We start from the raw sequence: 18,726 nt of genomic DNA on the forward strand, positions 1-18,726 counted from the left end.
ATAGGGGTGGAAACATCTTATTGGGCATGGAACTTCACAAAATCAATGGTATCTTGTGGAAAGAACATTGAGAGAAAATATTGAAACAAGATTTCAAGGCACCAACTAGGAAGTTAAAGCTAGAGAAAAATTGGGTTTTCCAAATGGACAATAACCCTAATTATACTGCCAAATTACTTCCACAGGGAAAATCAATGCCCTAAAGTGGCCCTTCACAAAGCCCTATTCTACTGTAGAAAAATTGTGTAAGTCTGTCTTTAACTGTTCTGATGTTACAGAGTCTAGATGTAAAGCTGAAAGAATATTTGGAAGTAAGATTGCCTACAATCTGGAAAGGTATAAAAAAACTCTCTCTTTTATCTCTCTCAAAAAGGAAATTGTTTAAGACATATATGAATTTCTACATGGATATTCTATTTATTACTTTTATTTACCCAAGTATACTTAGATAAAAGAAACAAGACTAGGAAGACAATTAACTTTTTTTCCTCTGTTGCTAGAGTGCTTCGTTGCTTGCTAACATGATCATAAATCTTGGAAATCAAAGGTGAGATCAAAGGAGACAGTACAGTTCTGTTTTCACAAAGCAGATTTGAAATATATTCGCCATGTTGTTATTTATGTCCAACCAGACAGCTTTGATAATGAGTCATAGTTGCACACAGAATTTATGAAACCCAGTATTGAAAATGTCTAAAGAGTTTTGGCAATGATCTCACTGAACAATATGTCGCAAAACATGCCAGACATATCCTGAATTAAACTCTAGGGTTCATTAAATAAATTGGTTACATTTTAAAAAGGTGCCCTCCTTTTCTGTCAGGATTTTTCAGGGATTAGCTAAATTACAGTTCATTAATTCTGGCAATCAACACCTCAGCTGGACACATGCTTTTGCAGCACAGTCAGACTCTGAGCCAAATTCAACACCACAGGTCAACTAGAGAGAAGAAGGTCCCATTAATTGACACAAAGTCACACATGAACACACTGTGCTGCACACTCAGACTGGGAATTTATCTAATCATGTTGCAGTCTGGACTCTCACATCCATGTAACCTCAGTTATAATGGATGGAGATTTTAATGCTTGTGAAGTTTGGTTTAATGCTTGTAGGTTTTAATTCTGAGTATTGCTACACATTTATCGTTAAAAACCTCCACAATTTTTCACACACTGATGATGGTAAGCTATACATTGTAGCTACAGCTGCACTGGGGCAGGCTGAAAAAGGACTGCCATACAGTCCATGCCACTGGGCCCTTTGACCACCGCCAGCAGGCAAGGTGGGCAAAGTGTCTTGCCCAGGGACACCACAACTGAGAAGAATGGGACAACTAGGAACCCACCGGGTTAGACAAACTGCTACCTGCTGAGCCACTGTCATCCACAAGAAAGCAAATGAGATTACATGAGAACATAACTTTCTGCAGCAAAAACCTAACAAAATGCAGCTCCAACTGGATATTTACGTATACTGTGCAAAAAAGCTACATTGTCCTTAAGTCATGCAACTAATTTGACAGAGGATCATTGTCCATTTAAAAAATACCATTTTACTCAAGCTTTTAAGTTCCTATTGAGATGTGGTTTCAATATTTCCATATCATCTTCTTTCCTAGTGATGGCATCTGTTTTGTGAAGTGCACCAGTTCCCCCTGCAGTAAAACACTGATGCAATAAGTTGCTTTGGAGTATAATGGCTTCTTCCTCTCTGATTAGCCTGTCAGTCCGTGTGGGTATATTTCACAAATAATGCATTCTTACAATCTGCAAACAATGTCTTCACAAGGTCTTTTCCTTTTGTTCTGGGGTTGATACATAGCTGTGCCTTTAGTTCAGGGGTGCCCAAAGTCGGTCCTTGAAGGCCGGCATCCTGCATTTTTTAGTTCTCTCCCTGGATTCAATGATGGTTCGTTAGAAGACCTAAGAAGAACATTGACCTGCTGAAAAGGTTGTTGGTACTACCAGGGAGAGAACTAAAGCAGGCAGGATGCCAGCCCTAGAGGACCGACTTTGGGCACCCCTGCTTTAGTTATTCAAATGCTATAAATTCACCAATTACACATTTCCAACGCCTGTACATTATCCTCAGGGCTATTTGAAAGGCATTCAATACTAAGACAAGATATGGGTAATGGAAACACATTTTTTAATTATTCTGGAATTTAGCTAATGTAAATAACTTTATTGTCCTGACTTATGTAAAACTGGAAATTCAGATTTAATGTCAGAAAGTGAAAACATTATCTGTCTCTATACAAGTCATGGGAATATTTGGTTTGGACTGGTTTGTGTCACATCCATTGGCACCAAGTAACTGTTGTTTTATTTACAATCCAACTGACAACAGAAGCAGTTGGCTTAAGTTTAGAGAAAACTACCATCTCCTCACATCAGCCAAACATATCAAGGTTGCTTGAATGCGCTAGATGATGCAGATAAATAAACCACACATACTGGTCAAACAGCCAAGCATTTCTGAAGGTAGAAAAAACAAACCTGCACCAGCCAAGACACTCTGATCTCATTCCAGGCTAACCCCATCCAGCTCCCTTAGGAGAAATTTAAAAGCAAAAGGATCTACAGACATAACTGCAGACAGATGCAGGAAAGCCCTGGCACAGCATCACAAAGAGAAAACCCATTCTTTAGTGATGTCTGTTTAGTGAGAAGGTAACCCTCAGAGGACTTCAGGTAAAGCAACCTATTTTTTTTCTGAAAATACTAAAACCTTCCTTCATTGTTGGTTTTTGTGTAGAGCATCAATTCAGCAAACCATACATCTATCTCATACATACACCCAGTCTTCCTTTTTGTATGCACAAACAACTTGAAACATGATCTTGTATGAGAGTAATGTTGTTGGGTTATGCTGTTTTATGTAAGTGTAATATAATTTTGTGGCAAACACTGTTCTGACTGACTGCATGTTTCCATTTTTTGATTGTTTAATGTCTCGCTGGGATGCCAATGGAAACAATGAAAAGACAAACCACAAAGCACGATTAGAAAACACGGTATCATTAGAGAGGGCCTCGGGGAGTGAGAGGCAGACGGAAAGAGGCACTGACAAAGAGAGATGACAGAAAGCAGGATGCAGACAGAAACTTACAAAAGGGAACAGCAATCATTGAACAGACACATACTTATTTATGAGTTATCAAGAAGTCTGCCGTACAGTATTGTTCTCTCTGTGCCTCGTGCTTCTTCGTCTTGCCCTTGGTTAAGGCAGTCACGACTCCTGGTTTAAAAATAGCATCAGTGAGGATGCAGAGCTATTTATACTCTTCACACGCCCTGTCTGCATGCTTCAATGCACCCCTGTAGGGGTGTGAGTGTGTGTGTGTTTTTTGGCAGCGCATGTCAGAGGAGTGAATGAACTCTTTGATTCTCTCTACTTTGTTCTAATCCTTTAACCTTTTATAGTCATACTCATTTATAGTCATTCATATAGGTTTTTTTCTTTTTCATTTAGCTTTTATTTATTTACACAGTAAAGGCAAGATAAAGTCTTATGAAGGTAACTATAATCGATTAAAAAATAACAAGAACTACAAACTTAACAACCCGGAAAACATTGCAGAACAATGTTTTTCCATCACAACAGTGGATGCATTAAAGTTTTCTTTTTGCCTGTAGACACAAAAAATGAAGGGTACATCAATTCAGATGTACCCTTCATTTTTTTGACTCACTACCAAAAGTTGATGCTAAAGGCATTTGGCCCTTCAAAAATGCTGCACTGAATTTGTCAAACATGAAAACACTAAATTTTTATTTCCACAAGATAAAGTGATAGGATATCTTCAGCTTGAAGTTAATACAGTCAAACATAAAGTATGTGATGTACTTGTTAAAGTTTCAAAGATGTTGTGTTCTTTTTTGATTAAGGGGACGCAAGTCGACTGATTCCTCTTTGGTATTTATTAGGAACATCAGAATAGGGGTTACAGATTTTAGCAAGGGCCAGTCACAGGCTGGAAAAAGGTAATATTCTAACATTCAGGTGTTACTTATATACCCTAGAATGACATCAAACAAGATAAAAATGCATCTATCTAAACCACTGACTTGCAGCTGATTTTCTATGTATTTCTGTTCTCTTAGACTGACACTTAGATAAGGATTAATAACCCTCTAATTTTTCTACCTTAATATCACATCCATCCATCCATCCATCCATTTTCTGGTCACCCTTTGTCCCTAATGGGGTCGGGAGGGTTGCTGGTGCCTATCTCCAGCTACGTTCCGGGCGGGAGGCGGGGTACACCCTGGACAGGTCGCCAGTCTGTCGCAGGGCAACACAAAGACATACAGGACAAACAACCATTCACACACACACACACTCATCTCTAGGGAGAATTTAGATAGACCAATTAACCTAACAGTCATGTTTTTGGACTGTGGGAGGAAGCCGGAGTACCCGGAGAGAACCCACGCATATCACATGGTATCTCAAAAATAGCTTTATTGAGGACATGGTACCATACGATTAATAAACATCAGCAGACGTATATTAAGCATTACACGGCATTTAAAGGAGGCGTTTTTGAAACACCTAATGTTGCCAAGCAAACACTTGTTGGCATACAGATAATAAATGTCCATTCTGATTTTGAAAATGACTACAGTGGTTGCTACATTAGTTTGATTATTTCTGAGCATGAAGTTGCTGAACTGTTTCTTTTACTTTCAGCAGTCTCTCATTTTCACACTCTGAGACGTCTAAATTAAATGTAGCTACTTGATTCTCACAGTCTTATTTCACACATTTATTGTGCAAACAAAACAGTAAGGCTCATGGGTATGGAAAGCCAATCTGGGAAACAGTCACATGTTTATTAGTTCCACGTTGCACCACCTGCTGTTAATGAAAAACAAAACTTGATGGTGCACAGAAAGGAACTCCACCCTCTGATTTTGTCAGCCAGTAAACCAGGCTCATTTTAAGAAAAACATACCTTTGTATTAAGGAAGCAGATAAAAAAAAGCAGATAAAAGAAGTTTATAACATTCTTATAAACATGTTATAAACTGTATATAATGTGCATATATATATATATATATATATATATATATATATATATATATATATATATATATATATATATATATATATATATATATATATATATGCGTGCGCGGGTCGGGGTGTGCCTAAAACAAAGTGTGTGAAGGTGAGTGAGAGCACTCCAATAAGCAGAGTGCAGCAGTTATTAGGTGTGGGTCCCTGCAGTCTTTATTAAAGCTCAGTTCAATTTGGTGTAATAGACAGACACAAAGCATAACACAATCAGAGACACGCTAGCATTATCTCCCAAGAACACACACAATGCACATGGGTATCAGCCATTTACAGCAGTAAACTCATACTGGTCACCTCATCCAAAATATAAATGGAGCAATAGCAGTTGATGCTTGGGGAAAAGAGAAGGCACTTGATGAGAGGAGATAGGGCATTTTATGTCAAAAGAAGTTAATATTGAAAACAAATACTAGTAAGGACAAAATGGGGGAGGAAATTTGAGTTTAATGAAAAAATGAATGTGAACACAGGAGAAAAGGAACAGAGGTGACAAGCAATTAAGAAGGTGATGTGGAAAGGTGCAAGCGGACTCGAGAGAAGATAAAAGGCTGAATTAACCACAGAGCCAATAAATACAGAAAAGGGTCGGTCACTCTGCTCTGAATCAAAGGCATACGAGGGATTTCTGCGTGCTCATCTTCACAGGACTTCCTTAGCTTAGAAGAGGGTGAGGGAGTGGTGCAGTCTGGCTCATCAGTATTCCACTGAGAGAGCGTCAGACGGGATAAAAAAAGGAGAAATTCTAAAGACTACAAATTTAAGAAAGAACACCAAGTATGGAAAGAGCAAGAAACGTTTTTGTGAATGACATGTGAATCAGAGGAAGTAGCAGAACAAAGAACAAGGAAGAAGGTGACTAAAAAAAAGGAAAAGAGCAGAGGGCGGGAGTCTTGTAAATTATAGTGGGAGGAGGAGGAAGACAGGAGGGAGGAAAACTCCAAGGCTGACTCAGAGGGATCCCTCTTCACTTCTCATCTCATCTCCTCCCCTCTCGCATCCTTTACAGGCCTGAAGAGAGCTGTATGACAAGGCTCTTCTTTCCCTCTCATTTCCCTTTCATTTTATTTCTTATACTTCTTTTCCTTCTATCAACCTATCAGGGAAAACAAAATCATTAAAAGCCTGCCTCTGCTTGAACAGAACAAAAAATGTGGAAATGATGTAGAATGACAGAAAAATCTGATCACCAGTTTCATAAAATAACTACAGATTAGCATCAATTGATAAGCATCAGTCAATTTCATTAAGAAGCATAGCATAAATGATGGCTTATGTTGTGAAAAAAATACACAAAACAAAATAAAGGACAATAACTGAAACAATTAGATAAAAAATATATATATATACTGACAATGAAGGGTTTTAATGTTGCATTGGTAAATACAGTAGATATACCAGTACATTCAAGCATCATGTTTGTAAAAGGGTAATGTTTTTGTGAAAATCCTGCTACCGATATTAATGTAAGACAGATTCACTTTATTTACTTCAAGCGGAACTGTTATATGATTTATTAGGAGGTAGGCAAATTATGGCATAATACCAGCAGATGCAGCAAAGCAGTGTGTTTCAATAAGTCGTGGGCTATAGTTTTGAAATAAATGATTGCCAATTTAGCTAAATTTCATTTTTATGCCTGGTACAATAATCACTGACACGTCCAACTGCAGCAAAGGCATGTTTGAATCTACTAACTATTTGGCTACTATTAGATGAGGCTTTCAGATGGTGTATGTAAAACATGGCCCTACATGACTTACCACCAAAAATGACAAGTCTGTTTCTGAAATAGACTAACAGCAGTGTTAAGAGAAGTTCTTGCATATTTTTGGTTTTAGAAAAATATTATATTTTTACCTAAATTGTTAGTCTGTGGAAGTGAATTTGACAAGGCAGACCATTATGCAGACATATGTAATGGCAGAGGTTGTTTGGGTCAGCCTCCAATTTGAAAAATTAAGGGATTGGTATGACAATTTTATCTTAAGATTTAAAAGCTCACTTTCCTACACATTTCTTTTATCCGGATTTGTCCTGTAGCTGACTACTTGTTGACATATTGCAATGCTGGTCTGGAAGTAGCAACATAATTCAAATGATGTATCCAGCAATTTAAGTATAAAATATATGATTTTTTAGTTGCTTCCTATTTTAGATCAAGTTAAATAACTTATAGCAATCCTAAACATAGAAGTCCTGCAGTATTTACACTTTCCGCTGTTATTTCCTGTCAGTATTTTTTTATATTTATATAAAATGAAGCGTGGTTTCATTTATTTAAATATCAGGGAAACTGTGGATAACATGCTCTGCAAAAAAGAGGTCAGGACACAGGGCTTTTCAAATTTGCTGAAAGCTACTCCATCTGACACCACCAGGTAAGACCATGGCCTTTCTGTACAGCTTTTCGAACCACTCACAGGGGCCACAAGTCTCACTGCACATGGCAGACAAGGAGTCGGTCCAGGTCAAACTGTGAATCACGTTGTACATGATAGAGAGGTTGTTAGCAAAAAGCATATCAGTGTTGCTGTTGAATATGCATTTCCATCAGTCAATAGCTGCTGTTTATGCCACAGCAATCCTGTTCATGTTTATTCATACACTGATTAACTCTGCGACTGCTGTTTCTGCTCTGCTTCTAATTACCATTTTGTGTGAGGCTACATCTCACTAAGTTAGATGTATGCACTGCAAGTGGATCTTTTAATTTCAGTAAGAGGCTAAATGTGGGATAATCCTGTCAAGCAGGGCACACCATATGGGAACGTTTGGAAAACAAGTAAGCTGGAAAAACGTGTCAAAAAGTAAGAGTGTAAGGAGAGGACAGGTGGTGTGGTCAGCATGGAGCAGGTAGGTGCGTGGGCAGGACTTTGCACCCTGCTGCTACTCTGATTGGACAGTAACGTCCTTGCCTAGAGCATGTGGACGACGGTTTCTCTCATTAGTCTCATGACTAATGAGAGAAACTGTTTCACAGACTGACATTAACATATTATAACACATAAATAATTTTATGAGAATAAATATATTAGTGGTTGACATTTTTTTAGCATTTATATGTTTAAACATGGTACATTAAGATATAATGTGTACTCTTTATATAACAGTGTTTTTGGTAAGTCTTGTTAATGAACTATGAGTCACTGTTTATTCTGAAAAGGCATGTTCTAAGTTCTTCATATGGTGGCATACCAGAGGAAACCTTTGCTGACTCATTCCAAACCTCAGGGTATAGAATGATTTTATGTATTTTGAAATTTCTTGTGTTTCTAATTCCAGCAAAGCTGATGTGCGATAGTGACCTGTCCCTGGTCAGTCTGGAGCAGGAACAGGTCCCTAGGAAAGAGAAGCCTTCCCTGTCTAGGTTACAATAAGTACACATCTTATCCTCTGATGTTTACAATAAGATGATAGTACTAATAAAATTGTATTATTATATTATTGTTATAACATGATAATACTTCTTATATTACATTTGGTCTTATCGTATTATGTTTGGTCTCTTCATACTGAATTGGTTTGTCTGTTTAGCTGGTTACAAGCTTGTCTTATTTAATAGAGTTCCAACGTTGTATCCAAGGGTCAGATTATACTCAGACTTGTAACCAAACCAATAACACAATGGTCTACAGTATGTCTCACAGCAAATCGCCAATATGGCAAACCTTCACATTAACAGCTAAATTACCAAAATACAAAATACAAACAGATTAAAATATGGTTAGAGACCCTTTTTGCCCTAAATTATTATGATTATTATTATTATTATTATTATTATTATTATTATTATTATTATTATTATTGCCTGGTGTATTTTTATTTTCTTTAAAAACTATATATTGATTTAGGGAATAAAATGGTAATTGATATTTTAATATAAAAAATATCTTACTGACAATCCTAGTACCAAATCTGTAAGTAAGTCAACATACTGTATATCTTTATATATCCTTTTCATTAATGACAGCCAGTTAAAAAAATATGTTTGAGTAAACTGCAGGTAGAAAAGCATGCTTTTACTAAAATAACAGAGGGGTTTAAATGAAGAAAAAAATAAGGCAGAGCAGCACTTCTTCTAAGTGGGCCTCAGACATTCAGACAGCTGGTTGTTGAATACTTAAAGGCTGCAGTTTATCAAACTTGTGGGAAGCAATTATTTGTTTCATGTTATGCAAAGCCAGTCACACATGCAGACACGTGCACACACACTTCCTGATGCAAACAACAATGGAGGGATGTTACTTCTTGCGCATTAACAAAAACACTGGAACACACCAAATGCTTCTCATGCCACTGCCACATAGAGATAAAGTACAATTGATTCGTCTCAGTCTCACTGTGGGGAAACTAAACATTAAATTTAGTCTCCAACGCTTTGATTGAATAGTTTTACCTAAACTGATGCACAAAAAATAAAATTGAGACAGAAATCAGGCACCAAATATCCTGTAGAATTAAATAGACTTTTTCCTAAATTCACCAAAAGCAAAATTTGTTCAAATTACATGTCAAAGCTGCAAAATACCAAAGTACCTGTTGCTTGGTAACTGCAAAATGCCTTTGCATTCAGTATTAACAATAGCAATTTGTACTATAAATAAGAGACAAACTCTGTGAACTTTATCATTTGCATAGAGGCTATTGATCTAGTCCAAAACCCATTTAAAAACAATGTAAAAATATGATTCAATAACTTTTAAAGTTTTTGAAATAAAACGGGGAATGTTCTTCGAATAAAAGGTTTAACAGTGATTTTCCAGTTGATGTAGCAGTGTGCAGAATGTCTGCTAAAGCTAATGAATGACCTACTTTCTTTTAAGATCACATTAGGTGCTTCCATAACCCATGCAAAGGTAGAACTTGAAACCACCCAATGGAAGCCACAAGTGGGCATTTGGGTGTTTTTTGTTTCTTTAGCTGGTCTAGGTGTCCTCCGTTACACATGGCAGTGTTAATATTCTGCACACACAGGGTACGGCCAAACCCCATTAATCATGTTTGTGAATGTCTAATCTCACCATTACTTGCACTGGTTTCATTTTCATGGCTGTCTGCAAGATTTATAATGGCGTTTTGAGGGGGTATGCGTGCTGGCGTGTGTGTGTGTGTTGGCGTGCGGGGGTGCACACTAGATGTAATACACTGTTACGGAAGCATGCTCTCAAATGTGTCACCTTGTTGAGGTGAAGAATGTCCCAAACTTGCACTTATTGCCTTTAGTGGGAAATGAGGAGAGTGCGACACAGGATGTTTACACACATTTCTGTACCTTTAAATATCCTTTTTTGTGTTTGCTTGAATTATGAGTTTCAATAAATGTATATGGCTATGTATATATTAGTGAAACTCTATGTGTGTATGTGTGTGTTGAAGTGTGCAGATGCTTCTGTGCGCACAAGTGTAAAAAGAGCTTGACCTGGTTACCACCTGTTACCATGGAGATGGTAAGTGGCCTTTCAAGAGATGTCCAACCGGATGATGAGATCAGATTACATCAGTGAAGGGAAAGAGGTAACAAACACTGAAGTGAGTAAGATAAGGAGCACAAATGGAGGATGTAAGGAGGTTTAGTGATGGACCTTGGAGTCCTACAAATGGAGTGCCCCAAAAGGAATCCTAAACCACAAACCCACAATACACACTCCGTAGGACCAATGCTGTATTGGAAACATCAGATGTCAGATTAAGTACAGAGAATGAAAACAAATGCAGGCTAGTTTTGTGGTCTGGTGGTTGTCATGAAGTGCTGAACTACCAACTGCTCAATTTATATGACTAGCAGGCTGCTTGGAGAGCTGGATGTTGATGGGCCTTTTAAATAGTGGACAGCAGGACTGTTTATCTAGCCAAAACTAGAGACACCAATGGTGACAAAAGAGAAGTCGATGGATAGTAACAGGTTGATGACTAAGCTGGGAACAATTCTTAAATCTGAGCAAGGAGCTGATGAAACATAGCTTCAGACTCTAAAATTTCGATTTATCCACACATTTATATCTTATAAATAGCTTTTGAAAACTTTCTGGGCTATTTTTGGTTATAGTAAACTTTGTTTTACCTCAATCATACTGTAATTTGACAACCCAAAAAACTGACAAACCTGAGTAAAAGATTCTAATTTATGTTCCAAGATATAATTTTAAGACTTAACTGAAAAAAACCACAGGTTGTAATAGTGGTCATAATTCATTTTCAACTTTTTCAGCCATAAGAAAACAAAAGAAAAACGTCAAAGTTACCTTCATGGTTATCGGTAAAGTCAGTGTAATCATCAACGTCTTCAATGCATGAGGCGTCAGCTATAGGGCATGTAAATTAATTAATACATACTTGATAAAAGCAAGCACACAGAGCAGAGTAACACTACAATGCTAAAGCTATAATTGTGGTTAAACTAGCTATAACAGTGACCCCCAACCCCCGGGCCACAGACCAGTACCGGTCTGTGGACATATTGGTACCGGGCCATGCAAGAAATAATTAAATATTTCCGTTTTATGTATTATTTGAGTCTGGAAGATCTTTTATTTTGAAAATCCTTAAACCAAATTCTCTCGTTTACGTCTTGCGCGCCAACATTGAGCCCACAAACAGAAAAATGAGTGAGAAACAGATCAGATGTCTTTGAAAAGACATCTGATATGAGACAAAAAAAAAAAAAAGGCTTTAGCGAAAACGCCAACATGCACAAGCATTATCTCACGGGTCCACGGTTTACGGTATCCACAGCAAAATTCCCGAGTCTTGACCGGTTCACAGTAATAAAAAGGTTGGGGACCACTGAGCTATAGTATTTTACCTTAAATCACATTGTTCTGAATAATACAGCCACATTATAACATACACCTCTGTCTTCTAGAGAGAATTTCATCAGGACAAACAATAAATTTTAGACAAGTTGGTGATTGCAGTTGGTGATTGCTCCCTGCCAGTAGGAAAAAATAAATATAGAGGAAGTGTTTTCTTTTCGAGATTTTTAATGCTCCGATGCATTCCCACCAGATTCAATGAAAAACTGGCAGAGAGCAAAACCAACTTATCTTATATAAGCTTATCTTATATTAGCTTATATATTATATAAGGTAAAATACTACTACCACTAATACTAATCATTATCACTATCATCACCATTATCAGTATCATCTGAAATATTAAAGGCTGACATTTAAGTGAGATACATTGCTACATTATTCTACTATTATGTAAAATTATAGTGATCCAACACACACGATTCAAACAAGAGGACATACAGTAGATCTACTCTACTAACCATCAGAGTCCAGACAGCCACTTTTTACTATAAGTAAATATAAAAAAAAGAACAAATGAATGTATAAAACAAAATTACTGTGTATATAACACAACTAATGTAGTGTCTCTATGACTACTGCCAATGAATCATTCTCCCTCAAAGCAAACAATATTCTGTACATGAACTGGTTTAAAGTGAAAGACTGTTACGCAGTCTTTCACTTTAAAGCACTAACTATAGGTGAAAGTAATGTTTCAACAAATCTTTACACTGTAAATGACAATGACATACAAACTGTATACATACTGTATCTCTATTTTATCTGAAATGACCAGGTTCCTATGCAAACAATCCTCATAAAAGTAAAAACTTTCTAACAATATTCTGGAAAATATTTGTCAGTAGCTCTGAGGATACTTTGTCAAAAATATCAACATATTAGAGACATTTTTAAATATGCAGGAGTATCAGAAAAACTTTGTCTTAAAGAGGAATTGTCAGTTATACTGAAATGTAAATATAAGGAATATCATCAATGCATTTTGTATATGTACTTATTACAGCCATTTGCAAGAATATCTATTATGTCTATTATATCTATTATGTTGGACCTGAAGACAAAAAAAATCCAAATTCAAATTGTTAAAACTTTTTATGCACTGCATCGTAGTTAGGTATTTACTGATATATGTATAAATGGATCATCTCCATCAAAACATCCACACACAGGAATATCATTTAATCAGATTTACCCAGTCTGATCTCATCGTAGACATGGTCCTCTAGTAAAACTGGTGATTAAAGGAGTTATACAGAACACAGGAAAATCAGACATTAGTGCTATACACTTTGCTCTTTGGGGGTTCTTGGGATGGGGCTAAAAATCTACTTATTAGGTAATTTTCAGAATCTCTGTGGATAGGGAAAATATTTTAGTTAACGGAGCAAAAAGTACTATTTAAAGCACCAATAATTTTCATCTTATTGGTTGAAAATTATTGGTTCTCAACCAGTAAGATTAATTGGTTCATCTCTTGGAAACACCCCTTGTCTCGTTGACTTTTTATTTATTTTTATTAACCTCCAGGTAATTTTGATTCATTACTTCTTCATTTAAAAATCAACTTCTTGAAACAACTGTAGCAAAGCAGTGTTAATTATTTTACTTGTGTTTTTCAGCATTTATTTTGTGCTTTAGTGATCATTACTATATACTATTTTCTACATAAATATTTTGCCATATTTTATCTTAATGCAACCTTTCTAGTTAAATTAAATAAACACCTGCACGATTATGACGTGATGCACACCATACCTATTGAACACTGCTATTTAGTTCATATTATTGAATAAAAGATAAGATGTGGTTTTACCCATTACACCCTGTATTGCTGTTGTGCTATCATGACTGGGACCTTGGTAACTGTCTATCACATCAGACTTTATAGCTTCTTGTAGGCCTTCTTAATGTCAGCAACCTATTGAAACTGTCAATGGCACATGTCATTCCAGGGCTTGTCTCTCCTTAATGGCTTCTTGTCATTCATTGCACTTCCACTTTGCACATTTTTCCCTGGGGGTTGTCAGTTTTGATTTTCTGAAATTGATCGTGTTTTATACTAAATGTACAGTAGTACTACACAGAAAGTTCACTCATTTAAAATTTAAGATTTACTTCTCTAGCACTATAAAGAAAGAGAGTCAAGAAAGAGGAGGGATGACAGACAGACAGACAGACAGACAGACAGACAGACAGACAGACAGACAGACAGACAGATAGATAGATAGATAGATAGATAGATAGATAGATAGATAGATAGATAGATAGATAGATAGATAGATAGATAGATAGATAGATAGATAGATAGATAGATAGATAGATAGATAGACAGATAGACAGATAGACAGATAGACAGATAGATAGATAGATAGATAGATAGATAGATAGATAGATAGATAGATAGATAGATATCACAATATAGTGATGGTCAGTATTGCATAACAGGACCAGATGGTTTTCTTGGCAGTGCCATGGTGTTGGCTGCCATGATGCTGTAAGCTTGTTTCCTGTATGTGTCAACATGAGAGAACTACAAAACACTGGGTCTTCACATTAATAGCAGGGTTATGGATCCAGTGGCACCAGCATAAAAGCTGGTGACAGTCGATCCATTCAACAGTTGGAGGTATACTACACTGCTGTTGAGTCATCACAACTGCAATAACTATTATGTCAACTTCAGTATACATCACATTTCAAGGCTGCTCGGCTATAATTCAGATTGTTCAATGTTTTCCATAATAATATAGATTTACATAAAAAGTAACTAAAGATTAAATGAAGAAGGCATGCTTGTAATTTCTTTGTAGATTAGGAGAAGCAGGAAGTAAGTGATTATGTGTCTCACCCAAAGCTTAAACAGACATTTCAAATTGACCCTTAAGCTGTAACTTCCTGTCCCTCTGTAGATTTGAAAGGAACAGAAGAGGTCTCAGTATGAGTGCTATCCGACTCTTTCTGGACCTTCTAAGGACATGAGGGAAATGTTTCCATTAAGCTAATGTGGGTCTGATCCATGGTGATGCATGTGAAGTGACAGGATGTTGGGTGTGGGGGTGTGGGGTCAATCTAGAATTGGGTGTCTGTGGACAGGTGATAAGAGGTAAGGGCAAGCAGAAAATCTGTTGTGTACACACAGAGGAAGCACTCTCCCAAAGGTGGAAAAACACATCATATGTATGCACACCAACATCCAAAAGCACACGGGACCTGTTTGAATTTGCACGCTCTCCTTGCAGTGATCAAAGATTTGTTGTGGGAGTGTACACATTTCTCAAGTGAATTCAAACAAGGCCAAGATCTAATTGCTTTCATTGTGGGTGTGGGGTTAACACACTTAGGTTTGTTGGGGGCATTTTGGGTGGGGAGCACATTATGGAGTTTACCTTCTACGTCATTACAGTCAAAGTCTGGAGTGAAGCATGAATGGAGACAAAAGCACACACACAAACCCATGAAAGAAAAATCATTGCTAATAGCAGAAATCACCACATTCAAAAAAAGTTGATGAAATGGTTATTCACAAATGTTAAGCTCAAAAATTATTGAAATGACTTTAAGGCTGAAAGTGAAGCAATGATATGAGAGAACAAGTAAAGTTTTTTTAAAGTTCTGTAAATCATCATACACTTATGTAAGCCATATTTTGTCACATACTTTTGTATGACAACCAGCAGACATAAATGTACATCAGTATATATTGTGGTCACAATCCTAATAATGAATCAATTAAGGCAGATAAAATAGCACATACATTTGAAAAACAAATCTGAAAAGACAACTCACCTTTGACCCGTTCTCCACGGTTGAGCTGGATCTCTCCTTCCCCTTGTGGGGTGTAGGGCTTGACCACAATGAAGGTACGTCCTGGGACAGCACTGTAGAGTTTCCGTTTGGGCCCACGAGGGCCTGTCAGTGCAGGAGGTGTGTGATGAGGTGGGCTTGGGTCTCGCTGCACTGAGCCAGGGCTGTAAACAAACACATATGTTACTGTGGTGATTCCAGGGAGCTGGTAACTGAAGCCGGTTGTCACTGACATGGTCGTCAGTGGGACAGCGACCTGGTGACACCCCCTGGTTGTTAATGTTCCCAGGGAGGGATTCATAGGCATGCCTAAGTACCTGCCAATCAACAGTCAGTGTTCCACAGGAGAGTCATGAGAGGATAGTATTTTCCTCCAAGACACTCTTGTCCTCCCCCTGTTTCTTCTTCAGTAGCAAAGACAATATTCTTGCTCTCTTTTACCCTCTCCCTCTTAGGTGTCCCCTCTCTCTTGCATCCTATTCGAGGTAGGAGAAGAAAAATGTACCAGTAAAAGGAATAGCCCTGTTTCCTTTCCTGTTTGGATTTATCAGGTCCGACTGGCAGCCCCCTTTAGTTAGACACATCCTGAGTTTGGATTCCATCAGAAGTCCCTTCAAAAGACAAACAGAAATCTCCCGTATCCCCTGTACTCCAGATGCTCCGGGCTGGACTACAGATCCTCCCTTGTCCTTGGGTCCTGGTTTTCCTGCTGTGGAGGAGAAAGGTTAGGTCTGCTCCCCAACTCCCGCTCCCTCTCCCCGGAGTCCCTCCGTGTCTGCCTCTCCTCTCCCCTCCACCCCTCACACATGCGTTCACACACACTCACACACACGCCAGCAATGCTGCTGCTGCTGCTGTGCTCAGTGCCTCTCCTCCGTTTTGACGGCTCGCTCACACTCTCACGCCACAAGCCCTCTATGTGCATTCTAGCTGTGCACCCAGGCACAAACACACACAGCCCCCTCCGCTCCGGCTAGCATTGCACCTTCACTGGCATGGCATACGCCACTGCCAGTATGTCGCTAACACATCGCTGACACACACCAGTCCCAGAGTACAAGTGATCTCCTTCTGCCTGTCTGCCGAGAGTGTGCATGCGCCATAGCTCCCTGAGGCAGGCTGCGTAAGTATATGTGTGTGTGTCTGTCGGGGTGTGCACTTGTGTGCAGAGGGGTGGCAGGTGGGGGGAGGCAAAAGCTCCAGCCCATTTGGTTTAATTGTCGCTCCTGACTCATTGCCTCTTTGCCTTGAATCCCCTCTGTCTCTCTCTCTCTTTTTCTCTCACTTCCATTTCACCTGCTTTCATCCTTCTCCTCCACATTTCTTCACACCGCATCTCCATTCTCTCCTTTTCCTGCCTCTCTCTCAAGCAATGAATTCTAATACAGCAGCAGAGCTCCGCCTAGTCTTCATTCATCATCACCTCTGTGGCTGTGTAAGTTGCATTCAGCATCATTCCGCTGCTTGTGCTGCCAAAGCTTTCTCACAAGGATCTTCTTTTTTATTTAGGAGAAAAACAATTATAATGTGCAATCACAAATATATTTAGAAAAAATCAGTTTTTTATGTCTTAACTTGATCTTGTGTGTGTTAACTGCTCATTCAGTATAAAAAGTCGCTTTATTATTCTTTGAAATGAAATACTGACACAATTAGCATTGATATTTACAGTTCTTCTCTTTCTCACATATAATCAGGTTACAACCACGAGCTTCAGTTTATTTAGTTCAGATTTTGGTGGTATAGACCAAAACAAAGTAGTGCACAATTGTAAAGTAAAGATTAAATAATAATTTCCAAAGCTTTTGTAACAAAAAAGTAAAAAAAAAAAAAAAGGTGTGGCATGGATATGTATTTAAGTGGCATAAATCAATAATTAAACTTCCCTTTCAATACAAGGAAAGGCAAGAGCTGTAATTACAAAAAGAGCTTCATTACAGCTCTTTTTTGTGAAATCTTTTGTTGTAGGTCTCTACCACAGATCTACACACTGAAATCTTGCTCCATATCTGACTGCCCCATGGCACCTGTGGCTACAAGCCAGTAGCCTCCATTCAGTTTGTGAATGACTGGTTTCAAAGTGCCTGAAAACTGCTATATAAGTCTGATGTCATTTCATTTCATATCTCTTTAGAAAGCAACTCAGGATGAGTCAAATTGGATGGAGAGTATGAACATGAATTTTCAAGTTTTACCACAGTCCTGATTGAATTTGAGTCTACGTTTTTGACTGGAACATTAGGAAGAATAAACTCTTCCTTGGAGCTGCAGTCCCAAGCTCCTCCAGACTAGAGACAGCAGAAATAAGAAAACACCTTGTGAAATTGTCCATCTGCTGAACTTATACAAACTACTTCTCAGTCCAATGCTCCTGAGAAAGATTATAAACAGTATCATGGAGGAGCACTGTTGTGATGACATGATGAAGGGGGAGCTTTTTAGAGACAAAAGCCCATTTCAAGACATCAAATTTCCTTTAAGTTATTTTTGAAACATATTTACTTGTTTGTCCAATCAAACTGAACTATGTACCTGGAAAATACATATTATCAGCCCTTTATTATCCCACAATCTGCTATTATGAAGGGATATTTGGATATTTTAAGGTTTCTATGCTATTGTGCATAAACCAGATTGGAAAGTTTTAGTTATTTACAGATTCTAAAGGTGGTGATTCAAATTTTTCTAATTTTCATTTCTTCTACAGATGAAGAGCTTCCTTGGATTGTTAACATGTACATTACTTAGCAATACAGTCACACTCCCAACATTGACTATCAACATTTATGACTGGGAATAAGTGCAGAAAAAAATCAAACTTTTTGTCTGGCTTATCTAGTTAGAAATATCTATTTTTGGAAATCTTCAACGTGTGTCCCATTTTCCAATAAGGTCGTGAGTTTCTGTCTTGTGAGCCTTTGTCATGGAGTCATGTGTGAAGCTGGATTTACACCATGCCTATATTCCACATGACAGACAATGTTTTCTTTCAGCCTGATGAGAGCCCAACATATATAT

At 37.8% G+C, this 18,726-nt stretch overlaps 1 protein-coding gene across 7 annotated transcripts in view; it reads right to left on the minus strand.

The window, feature by feature from the left end:
• Positions 1 to 18,726, minus strand: part of shank3 (SH3 and multiple ankyrin repeat domains 3) — a 153,172-nt gene that overhangs the window by 53,035 nt on the left and 81,411 nt on the right. For 5 of the 7 annotated variants that reach the window (XR_002754147.1, XM_023349083.1, XM_023349109.1 and 2 more), the window contains 2 exons: positions 15,691 to 15,872; positions 15,291 to 15,314 (listed from right to left, as the gene is read on the minus strand). Coding sequence is in view for 6 of the 7 variants with exons in the window: in XM_023349083.1 (XP_023204851.1) it covers positions 15,291 to 15,314; positions 15,691 to 15,872 (206 nt within the window). In the remaining variant the exon portion in view is untranslated. The remainder of the gene's footprint in view (positions 1 to 15,290; positions 15,315 to 15,690; positions 15,873 to 18,726) is intronic. The other 2 variants (XM_023349089.1, XM_023349086.1) reach the window with 1 other exon arrangement.

The sequence above is a fragment of the Xiphophorus maculatus genome, chromosome 2 (assembly GCF_002775205.1).
Source record: "Xiphophorus maculatus strain JP 163 A chromosome 2, X_maculatus-5.0-male, whole genome shotgun sequence".
Taxonomy (NCBI): domain Eukaryota; kingdom Metazoa; phylum Chordata; class Actinopteri; order Cyprinodontiformes; family Poeciliidae; genus Xiphophorus; species Xiphophorus maculatus.